The 22,409-nt window shown below is 48.5% G+C and overlaps 2 protein-coding genes across 3 annotated transcripts in view; both read right to left on the reverse strand.

Annotated features, from left to right (window-relative positions):
- Nucleotides 1-621: 621 nt before the first annotated feature.
- The window catches only part of LOC147678794 (baculoviral IAP repeat-containing protein 7-B-like), a 48,714-nt gene continuing 26,926 nt past the window's right edge, over nt 622-22,409 (reverse strand). The window contains exons 2-7 of one of the 2 annotated variants that reach the window (XM_086946639.1): nt 11,410-11,509; nt 8,854-8,935; nt 8,230-8,272; nt 2,265-2,321; nt 1,112-1,309; nt 622-737 (exon numbers count right to left, since the gene is read on the reverse strand). In XM_086946639.1, coding sequence (XP_086802765.1) covers nt 1,119-1,309; nt 2,265-2,321; nt 8,230-8,272; nt 8,854-8,935; nt 11,410-11,509 — 473 coding nt within the window. In that variant the 3' untranslated portion in view covers nt 622-737; nt 1,112-1,118. The remainder of the gene's footprint in view (nt 738-1,111; nt 1,310-2,264; nt 2,322-8,229; nt 8,273-8,853; nt 8,936-11,409; nt 11,510-22,409) is intronic. The other variant, XM_086946638.1, reaches the window with a different exon arrangement.
- Nucleotides 628-22,409, reverse strand: part of LOC147678795 (baculoviral IAP repeat-containing protein 7-B-like) — a 135,037-nt gene continuing 113,255 nt past the window's right edge. The window contains exon 7 of the mRNA XM_086946641.1: nt 628-737. The gene's annotated coding sequence lies outside the window, so the exon portion shown is untranslated. The remainder of the gene's footprint in view (nt 738-22,409) is intronic.

Here is a 22,409-nt window from a genome sequence, read left to right on the forward strand (position 1 = left end):
CTTACCTCCTTTTGATCTCCCCCCCCTCCCCCCCGAGATTGGCTCACTGAAACAGTCTCCATGCCTCTTCTAGGAGCAACAATTCTATTGGAGGTTTGTGTTAACAACATTTATAATTTAATATCTATAGTCTTCGGTATACTTTGATTATAATCACATCACCGGTTTTACAGAATTGATATGTTCCGCTGTGGGTGGACCTCCATTTTCCCTACAGATCCTAGTCCTGGAACTGCGTCGGAGGCCATTCCACAGTATAATTTTACCCTTTCTAGTTCTCTTGAAGTTTTACATTCAGGGAAGCGGGGAGTTTGCAGCTGGAAGCCCTTCGTACAAGTGGTCGTAAAAGACCACTGAGGCAATGTCTGAAAGGCCTCTCGTATAAAGAACAGAGACAAGACTCCCTTAGCCACTCAAAATAGAAAATCTTTATTGCACAAAAGTTCTAAAATAGCATAATCCCAAGCATATTTCATGAAGGTTATAATTTTTAAAAAATAAATAAGATATATTCTGCAATATTTAATAGAATAATTTCAATATAAATTAAAGGGTTCAAACTTGGAAACAAAACAGACAGATTTATAGTCCCAGTTAGGCAGAGGTGACTGGGCAGGAATTGACGGTGGTTACTGATGGTCTGATGCTTCTACTGGGAAGTCCACGCGGATTCTCCAAAAAGAGGGAAAATGAAACCTTCTCTGCACAGAACCAGAGTTGGTTGAGGCTACCTAGAGCTAGAAGAAACAGAAAATTAAGGAAATTAAGGAATTTACATACTCTGCTTTCAGTTCCAGACAAACTCTAGCCCAGAGTGAGGACATTTGTAGAGCATATGACAAGCTCTCTGAGCACTGGAATCACACTTTATCCTTTTCCCTCCGCTCTTTATCACTCCACTCACAATGAACATTGCGCCTCGCATTCTAAGGAACTGTCACCGTCCCGGCGCCAAGCATAGACCTGCAGGATCTACACAGACCAACATTAGGCAAAGCTCACATGGTCTTTGCCACCACCATTGGGGTGAACAAGGTACAGAGGAAAGTACTTCAGCCAGTATACATTGAGACTGCACAGTATTTGAGGGAGAAAAGAGGTCAAAACTCACCCGGCAGCTAGGACATGAACGTGCGGACGGTGCCCCTGATAGGGGTCCGGCAGATTGGGCAATCTGCGAGGCTGGGGGCACATTCCATACACACCACGAGATGGCCGCAAGGAACAAAGACGATGGACACCTGGTTGTCCATGCAAACCTTGCACATGCGCTCTTCCTGCAACCGGTGCAGCTGCTCCTCAGGGGTCTCTGAAAGGCAAAGATACAAACGATTCAAGCTACAACCAGGAGGATGAAGATCCACAACCTGGAGGCAGTCAGCAGTGACCCAGGAAGGAGCCAGTGCTGCGGGTCTATGGCCACAGCACGTGGCGCACAAGGAGGCGTGGTCTTAAGTGCTGCTTGGAAGTTTACCAGAAGGGTTTAGGGCAGTGTGGGGTGTGTGAAGAGCCACTAACAAGTCACCTGGTCTATCAGAGGAGAGAATTACTGAAACTGGCTAATTGTAAATCAAACGCATAGGTGATTGGTGGATCAGGGGAGCGCTGGGAAGAGGGGCAACAGTTAAGTACTATGCGTTTGTGCTGATCGAAGACCTTCTAAAGCCTGGTTTAAGGCTTATGGAACCGTCGCTGAACCAAACATCAGTGAGAGAATGAGATGCAAGGTGTTTGAGGACCAAGTGCACCTTGCCCATGGAGCGCCCGTAAACTGGAGCGGCGTAAACGGGAGCTGGGTGGGGGCCACGGTTCTCAGGAGTCCTTTGGAAATTCTGTTGTAAGCTGAAGTTGTGAAGGAGCTGTGCACCCTACAGTAACATGTCTCCCTTCCCCTGTTGTCTGTAAGGTTGCCATTACCTCCTTGACATAGGGTACACTACAGTCCTGAACTTCCCTCCCCCTTCATCCATGGTTCACATGCGTCCAAAGGATAGACAACGCTTGGAGATGCTGACCAGGACTGGACAGAGCAAAAACCCTGACAACAACCTGGAATATACAGCAAGAGGGTCCAGTATTCAAGCCCTAGTGCTAACCAGCTATGAGAGGTGAAGGAGGAAAGGGCAAAGGTCAACCACAGCTTTGTGCCAGTGATGAAGTCTTGGTCGTTCTGCAGAAACAGACTGAATACCTCTGCGGCACATAGCGGGTCATTCCTAATTCATCCCAACCCTCCCCTAAGCGCTCATGATGCCGTACATCACCTTCATCCTTCGCTGGGGTCTGCCTGGTTTGCATCGCCTGCTCACAAGCCTCCAGCTCTGCAGGGAAAGAAAGGAGTCTTGAACCAATCACACTTCACAGAAGACTTTCCCCACGCAGAGCTTCGCACAAACGCAGTACAGTGTCCCACAAGACGTGCAAGTAACGAGAAGCACCCAGGGTGGGCAGCACTGACCGGCTGCGCAATGCTGGAGGATCTCAACACAAGGCACAACGTGGGCCTCAGATGTCAATTGTGGAGAAGGACTTGAGCCTGGTGGAGATGCGCACTACGACGTCAGCAGGGACTCACTGCCCGGCTGCGCAATGCTGGAGGATCTCAACACGAGGCACAGGCTGCACAGCCTGGTGGGTTTAGACCTAAAAACCAGATGACCGCCGGATTCAGGCCATCTCAAGGATATGAAGTAAGAGGCACCTCTCTGTTGGACTTGGCCCTTTTTCCTGAATTTTTTTCGCTTTTCCCCCCATTAGAGGATATCTCCCCCATGGTAGAGGAATGTATAGGCCATGTGTGGTGTGAGATGCAGTGGCACATGCTGTGCAATGGCGTGCACAGATTTATTTGAGCTGCTGTAGAGAAATGTCACTTTTAAAATGGACGCCATTGCTGTGTGCTTTGTGCCACCTGCTGCAGTGGGTTGGCGGTCTAGTGTTCTTTTACCATTGCAGAAATGTCACTTTCAAGTCAGACTTTTAAAATGGACGCCATTTCTTTCTGCTTGTGCCTCCTGCCTGAGGTGGGTTGGCGGTCTAGTGTTTGAAGTGACAAGGTGCTCTACACTTCCCCCACAGTGACAGTGGAGGTATAGAAGCTTCCAGCCCTTTCTGGTAGGCGGGGAGGGGTGTATATGTAGAGCAGTAGAGATACCATGTGCTCAGACTGTGCGTGCCTAATGATATGCAGAATATGCTCACCCGTTATGCCTAATGTATTCGTGTTTTCAGGTCCACTGTGATGGTAGGACTAAGGTGTTGATTCAGGCTTTATGCCTGACCACTGTGTGTTTTATGCCTAGTGCTAATGGTTTCTTTTCCCCTAAGGCTGCAATGCTGGTGTTCTGCATACTATGCCTAACCTGAGGTTCCCATTCCAGGCTACGGCAACGATGATTTATGCCTGAAGTTATGCATAATGTCTTTTCATGATTAATGCATAAAGCCTATGTGGCTGGTTTCATGTTTAGGCCTACCTTGACAAATGCTTAAAGTGATACATGCCAAGTGCATATCTACTCACCAGTGGATACGGCCGGTGAGACGTTATTGCTAATGGACTTTCAGTTATCCTTGGACTTGTGATGGTTCTGGCAGCGGCCAGATTGGCGCTCCTCTGTATATAGTCCCTGTTGGACCCGGCCCTTTGGGCAGGTTCACCCCTAGACTTTTTGCTTTTTCCTAGCCTGTTTCTGGAACCTGGTGTTGGTGATTCTAGGCCTCTGCGCACTTTTTCACTGTGGTACAGTGTAAAGTGCTGGAGCTCTCTGTATGAAGGGTGAGTGACCTGCCCTCCCATAGGAATGAATGGGGAATATGTATGCCCATGGTAGTTCCTGTTGTGTGGGGAGTGCAGGGGTCGAGTTTGGTATGAGCGAACTTGTGAGAATGAAGGCTGCAAAATTATATATGCGGCATGACTGTGTCTAGTCTAGAAGTACTACTTTTGGAAGTTGGCATATTTGTGTAAGTTGGTGCTAGCGTGTGATTGGCTGGTGAGTCTGCTCAGGAGTGCCTGGGCCTGCTGGTGGATGGACTATCTGGTTTGAGTAGGACAGGGTCTGCAGGGTCTGCAAGGCCCCGGAGGAGGGGGTCTGAGTCAGCCGTAGATGAAAGGCCCCATCTGCTGTCAAGGATGGGAGGAAAGAGCGTCTGGTGGTGCCGGGCCGTGCCTGCCGCCCACCCTGCTGGCTCTCCATCCTGACGGCCCACTGTCACCTCTGGCCCTGAAGCTGTCAGGAAGACGAAAACCAGAAACATTCCAGTACTCAGGGCCCCTTGTACGAAGACTTCAAAGTACTTCAAAGGCATTTCTTTGTATAAGAAGGGGCTGTGTCTCCTTCCAAGTCGTTCTTGTTCTTGCGGCTGACTTGAATCTACCAGGGGTGGGCGCTGCCCAGCCCCTGGATTCCTGGACTCCTGGGGGACCCTTCTGCCCTGCCTGGGCTGAAGGGGGGACTTGGCTTTGCCCCCGGGGGAAGCTCTGGGACCTTGGCAGCATGGAGAAGCTGCCTTTCCCTGTGGAGAGCGCTGGAGTTGATTTCTAGCGCCTGGAGGCGCTGTGCTTCCCCCTGAGCGCCTGGGAGCGCTCTGCCTGCTTTCTAGCGCTTTGGAGCGCTTCATTTCCCCCAAGCGTTTGAGGGCGCTTTCTCTGGACTTTCTAGTGCTAGGAGCGCTTTGATGCTCGCTTCTAGCGCTGGACGCGCTGAGGCTTCTGGCCCGTATTTATTTAATTATTTACGAGTGCCCACCTCGATCTGCCGCGGTGAAAACAAACCACAAAGGGGCCGCGACCGGATTGGCCGAGCCCCAAGGAGAGACGCGCTCTGATTGGCCGCTGCCCCGGAGAGTCGCGCTCCGGTTGATCGAGACGCCTGCAGAGGCTCTGGCGTCACTGGGGGCTCGCCGAAGGAGCCGCGATGGGATTGGCCCATCGCTCGTGACCTGCTGGAGATGAGGCGGCGAGGAAGAAAGGTGGCGGCCGGTTAACAGGGCTCCCGTGTGCCGAGGGAGCCCTGCAGCGAGAGAAGAGACTGCCCCCGGGAGCCTGGCTGGCTCCACTCTGCGTCCCAGTCCCGAGACGGGGGACCGGGCCAAGCGAGGAGAGTCTGCGAGGAGCAGGAGCTCCTCTGTGGCCGCCGAGCCCCGCCCCCGCCGCACAGGAGACCCGGTGAGTCTGGGCTGAGGGCCGGGCAGAGTGGGGCAGAAGGGAGGAGGGGCGCCGGGACACGTTGTCTGTGTCCGCCCCCCCCCCCCCCAGTGGCGCGAGAGCGCGCCTGTTGTCAGTGCGAAGCCACGAGGGCTTCAAGGGCGGCCCCAGTTGGCAGTGGGTCGCCTCAACGTGCGTGAGCCTAGAGAGGCTCAGAGGGGCCATATGATGTTTACGAGCCCGTTTGGCTCCAGAGAGGGCCATACTCGATAGAGGGGGCTTCGGGGCACATTGTCGGTGCTCGTCCCTTCCTGCCTCCGAGTGTGAGGGTTAGAGTCCGGTGAGGCTCTTGGGGGCACCATTGTTTTAAGAGCCGGTGTGGCTCCAACGTTTGGCTATTTGCAGTAGCAGAGCCTCTGTGGCTCCAACGTCCGGGGCATGTGCGATATGCCCAGAGCCTGTGTGGCTCCAGCAGTGGCGCAGTTGGCGCCTAAGGGCCAGTGAGGGCCCTGGCGCAGTTTTGTTGGTCTTCAGTTGCCCAACACTTTGTGGGCAGCTGCCACGTTTAGGCTTTTTGTACTTTGAGACTGGCGCTGCATGGCAGCGCACCCTGACATTGAGACTCAGGGCGTCTGAGCCCCAACAAGGCCGCTGGCCTAGGGACTGCCACCGGTGGTGGCTGATGTGAGTTGCTGCGCAAGTATATGGTTATTGCACCTCTGAATGTGATCTCTTGCATCATGTGTTATTCCTGCACCTCTGAAGGTTTTTAGGCCTCATGTGATTGTTGCGCTATTGCATTGCTCTGGCACCTCTGAATGTTTTTAGGCATTATGTGTCTTTCTTTTCCCTGCGCTGCACCTCTGAATGTTTTAGGCGTCATGTGTCCTCTTGCGCTGCACCCCTGAATGTATTTCATTGCATCATGTGCTCTGTTCTTAAACACCGCTGAATGTGTAGGTTTATGCGTCATGTGTTTCCCTTTTCTACTCCTCTGAATGTATATTTATGCATCATGGGTAATGTGTTCTTTCCTAGACCCCTAAACGCTGTGTGATACTTAGGTGGTTGTCCTTTTTAGTACAGGTGGTCCTAGTGAGGTCCTGGTTCCCTGCGTGACATGCTCCTAAGGGGTTTAGGGTTGCGTAGTGTGTACTTACCTGTTCCCAGTAGTTACTGGATGTGATTCATAACTGTTACTTTGTGCTACAGTGATTTTATATTCTTTTAGTCTAAGTTCTGATAGTATTTCATTTCTACTAAAGTGCTGATTGTGACAGTGGCCCTTGTGGCCCTGTCTTGTGAATAATCCCTGTGAATATTGCCCGTGCCAATTGGCACCATGTATATGTGTGATTTTATCTGATGTGCTTTTACAATACAAAAGGTATTTTTATAATAACCTTGTGTGGAGTCTCTTTTGTGGTGTGCCTAGTATGTTGTTGCTGTTGTGCGCTGACGCAAATGCTTTACACATTGCCTTCAAGTTTAGCCTTACTGCTTGTGCCAAGCTACCAAGGGGGTGAGCAGGGGTTATCTTGGCGTGTGACTTCCTTGCCCTGACTAGAATGGTGGTTTCTGCCTGGCTTTGGCGTCAGCCTTGGCCTACCAGAAATAGCCAGTTCTAACAGTCCCCCTGTGAATTATTCCCCGGTGCTGGCTGTTTATTTTACAATATACATACTGTTTTTCACCTAACCTGGTGTGGAGTCTCTTTTTGCAGTGTGCCTGGTGTGTCGCCTGTGTGTGCTGCGCGAATGCTTTACACATTTCCTCCGGAGTTTGGCCCACCGGCTCTGCACCACGCTACCCCATTTCTAACACTCTCCATCATAAGATTAGATCTGCATGTACCAACAGAGTGGAATGAACTCTTTTGCAGTGCGAGTCTTGCAATTGAACGCAACCATTCTTAAAACTCTGGACCGGCTACAAAATCTCTACCCAGTGAGGCCGCTGGGTCGTTAGTTTAGCTAACGAGAGGCTGAAAACAAAGACCCGGCCATGCAATATGTGCAAGAGTGACCATTACAACTCCAACTGTTGGGTGCACCAGTCTGTGGGTCTCCCAGTCTGAGGGTCCACCACTGGTCTGTGGGGGTCCACCACCGGTCTAAGACCAGTGCAGAGTTGGCAGAACCAACACAATCCTGAAACCCAGCATGGGTGATGGAAAGCACATCTACAGCTTGCAAGGGCCTCCAGACAAGTTCATAGGAACGTCCATCGAAGGAGACAAGTGTCCCTGAAGCCTCCCTTGAGCGCTCACCCAAAACTCCGCTCATTTAGTTCTGTGAACGTTGAAGCTTGAAAAACAAACATTTAAAGAAGGCCTGCGGTCCTTCCAGCAACAGAAGCAGGTAGGACGTGGAGTATTTCTGGTGTAGAGACTTGTACTCATTTCAGGGAAACCTAGGAATCTACACAATGCTGCAAGAAGCAGAGTAAAGCGATAAACCTACACAACCTACACCGGATTTCTATATGGTGGAGACGGATTGGTTTTCAAGGATTATTCCCAGAGGGACAGTTCTGACCCCCTGTGTCTCCATCCATCCCAATCCATCTCTGCAATCTGTTCTCTCCTCACAGGTGAGCAGAAGGAAAAGGACCGCTGACTACAGTTCAACATGGTCAGAAGTCAGTCACTTTTCTGATTAAAACGTAGTCAGGCGATCTACTGCTCTCTCAAGACAGACCTACAGGTGCTTCTGGTGGGAACCGGTCCAGGCTGTGTCTTCAAAGTAAAGTGTTAAGTCATCAGGAGGGGTTCCTTCGCCCATATGACTAATTCCACACAATGGGCAATCAGATGGTCCACAGGTATTTGCCAGAGGTCATTTAAAGAGACAGCTCACCTCCTGCTCGAGAGAGTGAATCTAGTTAAAGGACTTCTGTTTAACATTTGTACGGATGAACACCAATGAGCTCTTGATCAACACTGCTTGAACTGGTTGGAGACACCTCAGCAGGTCCACCTGCTGGCTTCACAGCGAGCCCAGAACAGGGCCACGGTCAGGGCTACCAAGGAACAAGCAGGATGAGATGCGTCAACACTGCTGCGCAGGCCATGGACTCACCTCGGTGCTGCGGCGGGCTGGTCTCTGTCTCCTGCACAACCTGCTAAAAGAGACAAGATAGTCACTAGACAGAGCGCATCTTGAACCAGCTGCCCAGACAGATGTGAATGTGTGGCACCCAGGGCAGTACAACAGAGCAGCTACTGCCAAGGCCTACTCCCAGGCTTTACCTGCACTTCTTTAATCCAACCCTCCTTGTCTCCAGAGGGTAAGTAGGTTTGGGCAAACCAACTTACTTACCCTCATCCCACTAGCAAACCAGCCAAAAAATAAAAGAACCTTCTGGCGTCACAAGACTGCCTTTGAGGATTTAGACATGGATTGCTTGGCACAAAAAGTTCACTAAAAAGGACAGTACCCATTATTGTGCCATGCGACCACTTTCAAATGGAATGCCAATGGAAGCGAGGTGCAGGGGGCAAGTGAGGTGAGTATCACCAGCTCAGGTGCAAAAGGCAGGGATACAGCATTGTCCAAGGAGTCACCATCAGATGGAACCAGTTTGAACCAGATTCTACCCAGAGTACCCAGGTGCCCTTCTCCCTCTATCCCTTGTACTCTGAAGGGTGAGCCCCCCCCACCTTTGCACAATAAACAAGCTCCCCGACAGACCATGCACCTTACCTGATCTTCCGGTGTTCCGAAGTACCGATATTGGACGCCGGCGATGTAAGACTCCCCCAGGACATGCTGCACGAACTCACACCTAAGGGAGTAGACGAGCCGGGATAGAAACAGCTTTTAAAATTCCCACCAAGTGACAGAAACGTTCACAATGTGCACCAGGGAGATGCAGCCAGAAAGGGACTATGATGCACTGGTTACTGTGGAAATGTACTAGATCCAAAAACATGGCCTAGAATTTAATCAACATTTACCTTACCTAACAGTAGAACGTTTTACTACAAAACAGTTCTAGCCTTCGTATCCGTGTAATCACATCCAGCGTTGAATGTACTCATATGGTAACATTACAGCACAAATTAAAGAAATCTCACTGCATGGATAGTGACTGGAGGGGAACCCCTCTCTGTGGTAACCGGTTAAACTCCATCTTACTCGCCCAGCTCCAGGGTGCACAAGAGCCTTAAGTGGACACACGTGTGAGGTGGGAACAAGTCCGCAACAAAACCCTCTGGAGAATCTTTTCATATGACAACCATTACAAAATGCACCAGGCCAGAAAAGTAACCCTTGGTGACGCTGGTTTGAAGTTAAAACTTCATAACTAGTCAGTGACTTCTCGGTGATCAGTTGCTTCTTAAATGAACATTCCTTCCCGAGTGACCGCAATCTTGCTTCCCAGCACTTGCTTCTTTAAAGTGCACACAGTAGTGGTCAAGTGCTCTTGAAAGACAGTCATTCAAACACTGTTGCTAAACTTAAAGTGCCTTCTCTGGTCAGAAATGCAATAAAATGAATGAATGCCTTCTCCCTTCTGTACTGCAAGGGCACTCCATACAAGGGGGCTTCCTATGCCTAAAGCTGCTGGAAGTCCAAGGGAGCAGGTAAATGCCCAGCCTTCAAACCTCTTGTAGTCAAACTCTGCAGCTGATCCTGGCTTCCCAGAAGGAAGAACTGGTGCACTTTTAGCCAGGGAGTCTCACTGGAGCAGTGCAACTATTGAACTGCGGTTAAAACCTAATAAAACAGAATTTTCTACCTTTGCAAAAACAATGTGGTCTACATATTTTGAAACACAATTTGTTGTTAAAACCCTGATGTTTGGAACCACCTCATACTTTACACCATTAACACATCAGTTTGATTGGTTTCATATCTACCAAGTCTTGCATGGATACAATTGCTCATTATCTTGTTAAGCAGTAGGGCTCCGGGGCCAGTGGTCAGTGTTTAAGACCAGGAGCGTGACATGTGACAGCCAATCATGGCCATAGGATCAGTTGGGGACAGCGGTCCCCTCAACCATGGAGGATTAGCCTGGCTGGAGAGCGATGCAGGTACACCATCCATTAAACACACTGTTTGGGACTTACGCACCTTTACCCTAGTGGTTCCGTCCTCCCAGGGGCCCACATGGACTTGAGCCAGTCTGTGTGGAAGGAAATTAAAAGAGACCCCTGTTTGCGAACCTGAAGCTCTACACAAGATAGAATTCAAGCAGATGAGTGGCCAACAGTAGATTGTGGGGTCTAAACCCCACAGCTCTTAGGTTTAACCCTACAGTGTTACCAAAGTCTCAACAGCTTGCAGTAAGGGCCGTGCAAAGATTTTATAAGCAGCATCAAGGAGTGAAAGGAGTGGATATTCCACAAGACTGCTCTCATCACCTCTTAAAAATCTGTCTGAACAGGAGAAGCGACTCGCTTGAAGCGTGGAGGGAGAGATGTCGCTCAAAGCTGGTGTCTCACCTAGGCAGCGCTCAAGCTGTCTCTAATAGATTTCATTTCCAATCAATGGGCTTAGAGACCGCCCATTGCTTACCACTGGCTGGCTTCAGGCTCACTTATTTCCTGGCTTCTTATTGGTCAGGTGCTGTCATATTCCTTCCACTGAGTTTGTCACTCCCCTGGAGTGTGGGTGAATTTCTGATCTCCTTCCGCTGCTCATGTTTGTAGGTGCAACTTTTTTCTTTGTGTTTAAGCAGTCTACCAGAGTGTCTCTTTCAGCTGGCCCCCTCCTGCACTTCTCCCCTTCTCCACTGTCCATCTTCTTACCCTTTAACCGCCCTCTCCCTCCATTCTTCAAGTTGCTTGCCTCCACCAGTCCTCACTTGTTGTCCAGGTTTGCCCCTCAACAGCCCTCCCTACTTCTGTTGTCAGTGTTCCTTCCCCCAACTGCCCCCACCTTTGCCACAGAGGACAATAAAAGGCAGACATACAGCCATTACTGCTTCAGGGAATAGAGACCAGTGTGATGGAGTCTTGTCCAAGTGACCCTCTGTTTCTTCTCACCCAGTCCCCATGTTTGTTTAGTGTAAAAGAATGACTTGTTGCCATTGGTATCAGAGTTCACAAAATCAAGTCATGTCAACAAGGAGGGGGGGAATTAGAATTGCAATCGTTGAAATCTGACGACGCAAACCCAGAAGGCTCGCGCATAGGGGCATCCAATGGAGAGCTCAGGAAGCAGGTGCTGGCCGGGAAATGCCCCAGTGATGGGGCCGGCACTCTCCACCACAACCAACCACATCTCATATTTGGCTTAAAATCAGTTTACCTGGGAAACCACTTGGCGTGCTGGATCAAGGGGTCATCGTCCACCTCCCAGTTACGAAGGCCTCCGTCGCAGTAGAAGCACTTGACGTGGTCCCCGTGGCCTGCAGAGGATACAAGTTCAGTCAGTGACAGGGGTTTGGCGTTCACGGCAGCCTCCATGTCAGTACCTAGATTAGCGCCTCTTCCTTCGCTAGAGGCTGGAATATTAGGGCACTCTAGATAACTAATAACTTGCAAAACAAAGGGTGCTCAGAAACCCTCCGATGAGGGTGGTAATGTGCTTAGAAGGAATATAAACAGATATAAAGTTGAGAATGCATTCAACATTCAGAACATTACAGTGCAGACTACAGAAAAACGTATGTGAATTATTCGGTGTTCAATACAGAGAAAGAATTAATGAGTGAGTGAGGTAAAACAAAACCACATTTCCATACTAGGAGGATCATTTAGAGTCCCCCAAAAGGTCCCAGATCATACTTTTATCCCCAGGTGTCCTTCAAGTGAAAGTCAAAATGCCCAATTTTAGAACCAGGCTTAGTTTAAGTGTTAGAATTACCTTCTACATGAAAGAAAGACCACAGACCCAATATTGTATTCATTTTTGTAATCAGATTTTGCACAAGTTTAAACACAACATAGCTATGATAACAAATTGGGGGAGCGAGAAGGTGGGGGGAAGATCACAGGGTGGCGGGAGTCACATTGATGACCCACCAGTGCAAGGACTTTGTTCAATACATTGGAAAAAAATCAGAAAGTCTAGCTGTACAGCGGTGACACTAACCTGTTGAACCATCTGGCTGTAAAAAAAAAAAAAAGCAAGAGACGGCTGCAGGCCTTTTCCATCTATGGACCCAGCATCGGGACAAACATCCCCGTATCCCCAGGACTGCTCCCACCCCGCTTCAATTTAGGTAAAAGTTGAATGTTCACCTTTTTAAAAGGTGACAACGTTATTCTTCTAACTTCTTTTACTGATTTTTCTTTTTTATAAGAAAATGTTTAAATGCATTTTGTTCTCAGCATTTTAGGTATATATTTCAATTCAAGTTTACGTTCATCGTTTATTATTATATGCTAGGTTTACTTCACATGGTTTTTATATGTTTGTTTTCTCCCTTCTATTTATTAGATTTGTGCATTAGCCCATATTATATGTCAATATTTGCTTGGATTGACAATGATGTTTTTCCTTTGTTGTAAAAGTTTTGTTTTTTACTCTTTAATAAAGCATTTTCATACAAAAAATAAAAAAGAGATCACAATGTATTAACCATCCACTAACCGGCTTCCTCGCCCATCTCTCATGGCCTTAATGGCCGTCATTGACCCTGTAGTGCGCTCTGCAGCTTCTTGCATAGGGTTCCGCTATAGAAATAGTGCACACACATACATATCAATAGGTCTGGATATTTGGGGTATATCTTTTTTTTTTTTTGTCGCATCGAGACATCGGAGCATACGAATGTTCTGATCGGTTATCTTCAGCAAGTCTCTATGCCAAATCTAGGAGTATAATTTGGGTGAGTCTTGGTCTTGCTGCAACACGTAATCAAGTTCTGAAACCTGTACGGGAAATTGAGTATTTGGCGGATAAGGAGCCAAACAGTACAGATATTTTGAAGACCAACATGTTGGATACATATTATCCAAATAGAAGCAGTCATCTCGAGAATGTTTGTCTGTATGAGGTTCTACAAAATTACATATTCAAGAGGAACATCAAAGAAGATATTGATAAAGGAGTGTATGCTGTAATTGGAAGTGAGGGATGTCTGGTCAAGCAAAGAAAATGCCAATTGGTTAATCATCGAAAATTGAATTGCGAATCTCCTGAAAGAAAAGAGTTTTTCTATTTAGCTCTTTTGCAACTTTTCAAGCCTTGGCGTGCAGAAGAGGAACTGCTTGGAGATTTCCTCTGTTATGAAGATTCTTTCAATGCAGCCAAGGAGTCCATAGAATGTCCTGTTTTTCCAAAATATCTAGAAATGTTGAATGCAGAAATCGAGCAGGAAGCAACAATTGCAGCCGAGATTGCAAGAGACAGTTCTCAGGACAGTCAGAGTTCCACTTCATTGAGTCAGGATCCACTAGGAGGACCAGTTATCGAAAATGAAGCTGCCACTGCCATGATTGAAGTGGAAAGAGCCATGGCACATGCTCAGGAAGATGCGGTTAACTTAGAAGATTTGGAAAGACAACTCAACGTTGAGCAGAGGAAAATATATGACGAAGTTACCAACCAAATTGATCATGGATTAAGTCATGAGAAGAAACAGTGCTCATGTACGTCGTTGAAGCCTGTCCGACTGTACGTGAGTGGAGAAGCAGGAACTGGAAAAAGTTTCCTCATTAAAGCAATTTCATGTTATTTGCAGAAAAGGACTGAGTCATCGCTGTCTTTTTTTTTTTTTCTTATTTTTTTAATTTCTTCTTTTTTTCTTTCACATTTTTTTCTTAAAATTTTTTTTTTTTTTTTTATCCTCATCTGCCCGACACACGTCCCTTAGATGTGGAGTTAACCACCCAGCCAGCTCACCGCCATTGGGAGCAATGCCCTGGAAATTGAGCCGCTACACAGTTAGGCAGAGATTTTTATGGGTTGGTTGAACGTCCGTATATCTTGTGACGATGTCTCAAGGCAATTTCGTGACAGTGAAGTCAGTATATACATGTCGAAATCTAGGCAGACCATAATACTGAATTGTTGAGTAGATGGGCTTAATCATCGGATATTTGGGAGAAAAAAAAAAACCCAAAAGGGCTTCACTTCCACTCTGTCAAAAGTTTCCAGAATGTGAGGTTCTGGACTCTACATGATCTTTTCAAGTCAACCTTTGAGGTTTCGTATAATGAGGTTAGCCATGCTGAGTGAGTGGGAGGGGTGATATCCACCCAATGCATGCATATCTGCCGTCTTGCCAACAGGATGGCATAGAACAAAAATGACCGTGCTGCCCCAGTGATGTTCCGGTCGAAGCCAAGAATGACAAATGGTAGGGATAAGGAAATGTTGGTTTTGATAATTGAGTCCAAAGTTACTTTGATCTTCATCCAATAGGTAGCTATTTGGGGGCAGTCCCAAAACATGTGTATGTCGGAAGCTGCTGGCAGTTGGCATTTATTACAACATTTCCCCTCTTGATATTTGGATAGACGTAAAGGGGTAAGATATGCCTGGTGTAAAGTGAACAGGTGATTTCGTCTAAGCCAAGCGGGTTTTACCAATTTATACAGAAGGGTAAAGGATTCTATCCAACTATCCTCGTCCAATTCCTCAATTTCTCTGCCCCATATCTCCCTTGGAAGTTGAAAATCCCCATCTATCTCTTCCAGTATGGACCAATACCAAAGAGCCACCTCCTTACCTCCTATCTGTTTTTCGACTAGCCGTTGTTCTAAAGGACTGATTTTCCCAGTATTAGGGTCCTTCCTGATTAATTCTCTGGCCCAGCTGCTAATTTGTGTGTATTTAAATCTTGACAGTGTCGGCCCTACTTTCTCCCTAAGAACTTCCCACGGTATCAAGATGTTTCCACAAAGCAGTTCACCCCATCTAGAAAGCCCAGCTGTGATTAGGGGGGTTGCCAGAGAATCCTGTAGGCACATTGGCAGCCCGGGGGAGTCCCAAATTTGAGCATAATTAGAATAGTAGGCCAACCCCACTCTGCGTCTAATTTGTACCCATGACTTTAATTGTGATAGTAGGGTCTTCAGCCTCACCTTCTTGAAAAACTTTCGATCTCCGAACTTGAATAAAAACCCATCTAATGGGAGGTTTGCCCCTACCAGCATAGCTCTAAATAGCTTCCCATTTGAAGTAAGATCTGGTGACTTCAATAGCATTCTTGAATGGGAAAGCTGAAACGCCCAAGAATAGTATTGCAAATCTGGGAGGGCCAATCCCCCTTTCTCCCTCCTCCTCCTCAGTTTTTTCCAAGCCAACCTCGTGGATTTATAGCCCCAGATGAAAGAATTTATTTCTTGTTGGCACTTAAGAAGTTGCTTGGGGTCAAATGCAATAGGAATTGTGTTGAAAATAAAAGTCAGTTTCGGGAGGATAGACATCTTTACTATGTTAACCTTCCCAAAAATTGAAAGTCTAAGACCTACCCAGGATCTCAGAAGGGCCCTACACTCTTTGGCAACCAGGTCTAGGTTTGCTTTTGCTAAGGCTTCAATGTCTTGTGTTATTTTAACTCCGAGGTAACGTATTGAGCTAGTTGAGGGCGTCACCCCAACACCCGGATTGGCAATGTTCCATGTCATTAACTCAGTCTTATCAGCATTGATGTCGTAGCCTGATATAGTTCCGAATTCCTTAGCTTTTTCTACCACTATGGGAAAAGCATTTACTGGATCACTGGTGTAGATTACAATGTCGTCGGCGTATAGCCCTACTTTCCTTTCCCAACCATCAAATTTAAATGGGGAAATTCTTGAGTCGTCCCTAAAAGATTGTGCAAGTGGCTCAATGTATATGTTAAAAAGTAAAGGGGACAGGGGACATCCCTGTCTTGTCCCCCTAGTAATCAAAAAGGGCTCGGTACATACGCCATTAACCATAATCCTTGCACTAGGATTTGCATATAAGAGATCAATTGATCTCCGAAAATTTGGACCAAATGCGAATTTCTTCATGGTTTCAGCTAAGTATGCCCAATTTACACGGTCGAAGGCTTTGGTAGCGTCGAGGGTCATAATGGCCAAAGGAAGAGAGAACGTAGAGGCGATATCCACTGCCCCAATTAAGTCGTAGGTAAGGTCTGAAAGTTGTCTACCTTTTATGAAACCCTTTTGGTCAGTGTGGATTATTGAGCCAGCCTCCCTTCCCAACCGATTCGCCAACACCGCTGCAAAGATCTTATAATCGCTGTTTAGAAGCGAGATTGGCCTATATGAGCCACACTTGGTTGGATCTTTCCCGGGTTTCGGAATCAGGACAATAATCGCCTCGCCCCATGATTTAGGAGGAGTCACACCGTTTATTAGAATATCATTAAAGAGTCTTGTCAACACCGAGACTATTTCGGGTGCTACGACCCGCAATAGTTCACCAGGTAGACCATCCGGGCCAGTTGCCTTACCCCTCTTCACCTTTTTGATGCTTTCCCTCACTTCTTCCTCTGAAATGGGCCTATCGAGACGATCTCTTTGTTCAGGGCTGAGAGTCGGAAGAGTAATCTTCTCCAACCATCTAAGTTTTGAGATGGGGTCCTCCAAAGTTTCTTCCTTATATATTTGTTGGAAAAACTCCAAAAAAGCTTTTCCAATTTCTTTAACAGACGATCTTTCCAATGTCTCGCCCTCTACAATAATATGTTTTATATGTTTTTTTGCCTGCTCCGATTTAATTTTCCAGGCGAGGACCTTACCTGCGGACTCACCATATTCAAAGTTGGAGAGCTTACTTACTTCCCATCTCAGTGCAACCCTTTCCTGAAGAATGCTTTCTAGCTTCTCTTTTAAGTCTTTACGCTGTTCTAGTTCTGTATTAGTCGCATTTCCGGAACCAATACGTTGGTCCAAATATGCAATATCGTTTTCGATATTGGCGATCCTTGCTCTATAAATTTTCCCTCTGTAAGAGGCCCTGTTGGTAATATAGCCTCTCAAATACGCTTTATAGGCCTCCCATACTGTATTTAGCTGAGTAGAGTTAATATTTATATCCATGAAAATTTTTGTTTCTTGGATGAGGAGGTCTATTTCCTCTTCCTCTAAGAGAATCGTGCGGTCAAATGACCATAAAGTCTGAGAGGATTGCTGGACCGATTGTAGAGAGAAAGATATAGCGGAGTGATCCGATAAGTGTGAGGGCAAATATGTTAAGTCTTTTAGGGGATCTCTTAATGAATAACTGAAAAGGGCGTAATCAATTCTCGACTTATGGTTATATTTATAGTTATGATATGATACACCGAGTACCTCCCCAGCTCTCTCCCTCCATGGATCTGCCAATCCGAGTGCTGACATAACATCCCCCAATACCTGCCTGGATTTCTTAAAAGTTAGTGCCTTTGAATTGGGGGATTTATCCAATTTTGGGTTAAGTACCACATTAAAGTCTCCCATCCAAATTATTGGACCTTGAGTTGTTAGTAGCGGACTGTGAATTTTATTCAAATATGAGGGGTCATCCTGGTTGGGACCGTAGTAACCAACCAAATTATATATACTATTGTCTAGACTAACTTTAGCGTATAACCATCTCCCACTGAAATCCTCCTCATATGTAATAATCTGAGCTTTTACTTGCTTTTTAAAAATAATTAGTATACCACGAATATTTGCATTATGGTTAGTGCAAATAAAACAGTCTACCCATCTGATTCTACTCAACATATCCTTCACTTCGTGTTGAAGGAGATGTGTTTCCTGAATGACAATGACCTGCGCTGGAGAGTCCCTCAGGTATTGCAGTATTCTGTACCTCCTACCCTTGACACGCAGGCAATTGACATTCCAGGACAAAAATTTTATTCCCATCAGCTAATTTCTAAACCCCTATTCCAACTCAATAGAGAGTTGGATCTCCCAATGCAAATTAAACAGAATAGAGATAAAAGTATATTTAATGAAAATTGTGATTTTGGAACAGTGACTGAACAGTGAGGATATTTTATCATTTTACCCCTTCCCCTCCCCCATCCCTCCCTGGAAAACCCCCCCTTAGTTGTTCTGGCCGTTGGTGCCAGATTTGTCTCTCTATGGAGTTCCCTTTGCCCAGGTCTGTTACATAGTTAAAGTATTGGTCGGCATACTTAAGTAAGATCTCTCTTTTTTTTTTTTTTTTTGGGAAACCGTCATAATTATAGAGAGTAATAATACTAAAGTTTATCACAAAACTTTCCACATGACTTTCGGGTCAGAGTTCTTGTTCCATTATTTTAATTTTCCTTTCATTTATATATACATATAACATACATTTGTCATACATATATATTATATATCTATATACATATATATACATATTTTATTTTTTTTTAATTTTTTTTTCCCCTTTTTCCCTTCTTTTTTTTTTCCCCCTCCTTTTCTTTAATTCGTTTTCCTACTCCATTTTTTCCAATTTTAAACACCCTCTGTGAGATATACCTCTTACCCACTCTCCCTATTATATATTTTTTTTTTTGTTGTTATATATTTCCTTTCATATATATATATATATATAGGCGGAGCTAGCCGGCGTCAATGGCGGACGCGTAAGAGCGGAGCTCCGAGCCAGCGCCACCACCTATCCGGCATTAATCCTTTATTAGCAGTGCCACACACGAATAACCAGCGGACGTCGTCCCCCCTATCCCTAACGGATCTCCGGCTGCAATTTTGGCGGAAATCGGCCTAGGGAAACCCTACTTTGCCCGACTGCCCTACTGACGCCGGACCAGGCCCGAATCCCCGGCCTTTCCTGCCCGGCGAGGCCGAGCGACGTCACCCGACGTGCGGCAGAGGCGAGCGGACGGCTGGGGGTCTGACGATACCTGGCGGTGACTGGCCCTCCGACTGCCCCACGCTGTGGAACCGCGCACCGGAGGTGCTGACACACACCTGAGAGCCGGCGGGGGCAGCGAGGGAGACACCGGTGCGACTGCAGGGCCGGTTGCGGACCACGTGGCGACCGCGGAACACCCCGAAGGTAGGCTCGGCCCGGGCCCCAGCCTGGCATGCATCCCCACAGCTGAGGAGTGCTGGGCTTTGATCAGGGAGCGGGCAGCCTCCGGGGGGCAGAGGTCTCCCCCCACGAGAACGGACTTCTTTTGCTGCCCTGGGCCACATTGGGGATACTGGAGGGCGACCTTCCGGCCATTCCGGAGGATAATCACGGGCATAAGTGGCGACACCGGGCCCCAGCAGGCCGCGCTCCCCACGCAGCCCAGCTTACAGCACCACTGCAGCCACTCACTGCCAGCGAGGGTGCAAACACGTAGCTCCGGCATACAGTGAGTCCCCCGTCGAAGAGAGCCACTGCCTCCCCGAATCTTCACAATGGGCAAGGGAGACCGGACGCAAACGAAGCTGACGTTCGAGCAGAGAAGACAGAAGGAACCGGAACAACCGGCTGCCCAGTCTCCGAACACGGCTGGTGACCGGAGTCCCTCACTATGCGCCGAGATAAAAGAGATGCTTACCACTATGGAGAAAGGGCTGCAGGAGGGTATGTCGGCCATTGGAAGCAAGATTGATGCACTGGCCTATCGGATGGACCGGATGACAGAACGAGTGGACAAGCACGCGGAGAGGCTGGACATGGCAGAACGCAGACTCACTGAGGCGGAGGAGGCGCAAACCGAGTGGGACTCGGACCGCAAACAATTTGGTAGATTACTTCAGGTCATCCAGGAGAAGTCGGAGGACTTGGAGGCGCGTTCCCGGCGCTCCAACATCCGCGTCACGGGCGTGGCTGAGTCGACCCAAACGGGCAAAATGGAACTGTTTATTGAAAAGCTCCTGAAGACGATGCTGGGGGACGACACCTTCTCGCCAATGTTCATAGTGGAACGCGCCCATCGCACCCTCGGCCCGAGGCCCCCCCCGGGCGCCAACCCTAGGCCGATTATAGCGAAATTGTTAAATTACAGGGATAGAGACGCTGCCCTCAGAGCGGCCCGTGAAAAGGGCAAACTACAGTACGAGGGAATGAACATATCGCTATACCCGGACTTCACTTCGAAGGTACAGGAGGAGAGACGGAGATTTGTTCCATACAAACAGCAGCTCAGAGACCTGGGCCTGGACTACGCCATGTTATACCCAGCGAGACTGCGCATCAACAGGCAGGGGCACTCGCATTTCTTCACGGATCCCAAAGAACTGCAAAAATCCTTGAAGGTTTGGATGAAAGATGCCCGGGGGAGCCCGAGCCCACACACGGCGGAACGGAACTGTAATGGGGACCTCGAGGAACAGGACTGAGTAACGGAGGGCGGTAAGCAGTGCAATCCGTTTAACTGATCGCTCCAGCACCCCTGATTCCCCTCGTTGGACTAATGGAGATAGCCGCTCGGAGCGCACTGCCACAGGCCCTGGACTGGTACACGTTGACCTGTGGGTGAGATTTGTGTGATATGTACTGGGACCACTGGGGGGGCTGCGCTTGCGCTACTGGAACTGCCCTAGGCGGGTCTTAGCCCCCAAATGCGAGACACAGGAGGGTACTGGAGAATCTGGGTGTGGGGGGACGGAGGGGTGAGCACTCGCACACATTGGTGAACTGTGGAGCTTAGCAGACACTGCTAAATCTTGTTAACGGGGCGCTGGCGAAGGGGCAAGCTGAAGGACACTGTTTGATAGTCCCAGTGGGGAAGAGGACGACAAAAGGACTACACAGGCTACCTCTGCCCCGGCGCATACTGCGATTACGGCTCGGATCGAGCTGGTATGGGGAATTGTTGCATGGGTCTGAATGTGGGGGGGGGGAGGGGCACTGGAACTTCGGTCACACCAGGTTGGGGGTTGGGTGACTGTGGGAGGCGGGGGGACGCGAGAGTTGGAGGACTCGGTCACACCAGGTTGGGCTTGGTGGTCTGTGGGTGGGGGGGTGTTGGGGGTTCTGGGTTCAGAACTGTTCGGGGGGGGGGTCCAAACTGTGCTTTGAACTGTGGTGCTCCTCGGAGGGCGTAGGCGGATGCTATGGACGGAGGGGGGTGGTGAATGGCAGGGCCTTGACATTAATGTGCTTCTTTAGGGACTATGGTTGATGCATCACATGATGACCTCCTGAGTGACACAGAGACTCTCAAGGCTGTTACATGGAACGTTAGGGGGCTAAATGATTACCGAAAACTCCGCAAGGTGCTGCAGTACCTACTCCGACACCACATAGACCTGGCGCTTTTGCAGGAAACTCACTTGCCCGACACCAGCAACATGCTCACGCATAGGGGGCTTCAGGGAAACGCCACTTACGCGGGCTTCACCACACACGCAAGGGGGGTTCTTACATGGGTCAACCCGAAATCCAAGCTGTCTCTCACACTACTGAAAGCGGACCCGGAAGGACGGTTTGTGTTGAGCAGGTGCGTGGGCAAGGGTCACGACATTCTAGTCATGAACATCTACGGTCCGAACTACGATTCCCCTGACTTCTATGCGGCGGTGGCGGCCCACTGCGCTGACTGCCCCGCTGATAGAATGCTTTGGGGGGGGACTTCAACTTCACATTTAATGCAGAGCTGGATAGGTCGGCGGGCCCCTCCCGGCGCCCGGCGGCGGCCGCTCTGCAGATGCAGGCTGAAATGTTGCGGCTAGGGCTGGTAGGCGTTTGGAGAGATAGGCACATCGACAAGGGGGGATACACACACTACTCCGCGTACCATAACATCCATACCAGGATAGATTACTGGCTGTCCACACACACGCTGCTTCCCATGGTCCTGGGCTGCAGGGTGCTCCCCCGCACCCTGTCGGACCACTCCCCGGTAGTGCTAGTACTGACCACTCCCAAGCAGAGGATCCCTCCGTTCACGTGGCGCTTCCCGCCATACTCACTACTAGATGAGGCGTTTAGGGCTGACCTGGGGGAGGACATAGATACATACTTCGCCACTAACGTAGGCTCAGTGGACAAGTTTGGGACAGTCTGGGAGGCATTCAAAGTTTACGTCAGGGGGGTAGTCATGGCAAAACACTCCAGTGTCATCAAGGCTATTAGGAACAGGCTTAAGTATCTTGAGGGGCAGATTGCGTACTGCGAACGCCGCCAGCTACTGGACCCGGCGCCACTCGGGGATGAGTCCTTGCAGGGCCTACTGAAAGAGTTTCAGGAGGAGGCGGATAGGGAGGTTAGACACCTAGGAAAGTACGCGACAGCGCGCTCTTATGGAGAAGGAGAACGGCCTGGAGCACTGCTAGCTAGGATAATGAAGGGCACTAGGCGCAGGCAGACAATCCCGGAACTGCAAACTCCGGGGGGGGAGAGAGTCACTACGGAGGAGGACATTCTGGCGGAATTTCGGAGATTCTATGAGGACCTATATACTACCAAGATCACTGGGGTAG

The sequence above is a fragment of the Lissotriton vulgaris genome, chromosome 12 (genome assembly GCF_964263255.1).
Source record: "Lissotriton vulgaris chromosome 12, aLisVul1.2, whole genome shotgun sequence".
NCBI lineage: Eukaryota > Metazoa > Chordata > Amphibia > Caudata > Salamandridae > Lissotriton > Lissotriton vulgaris.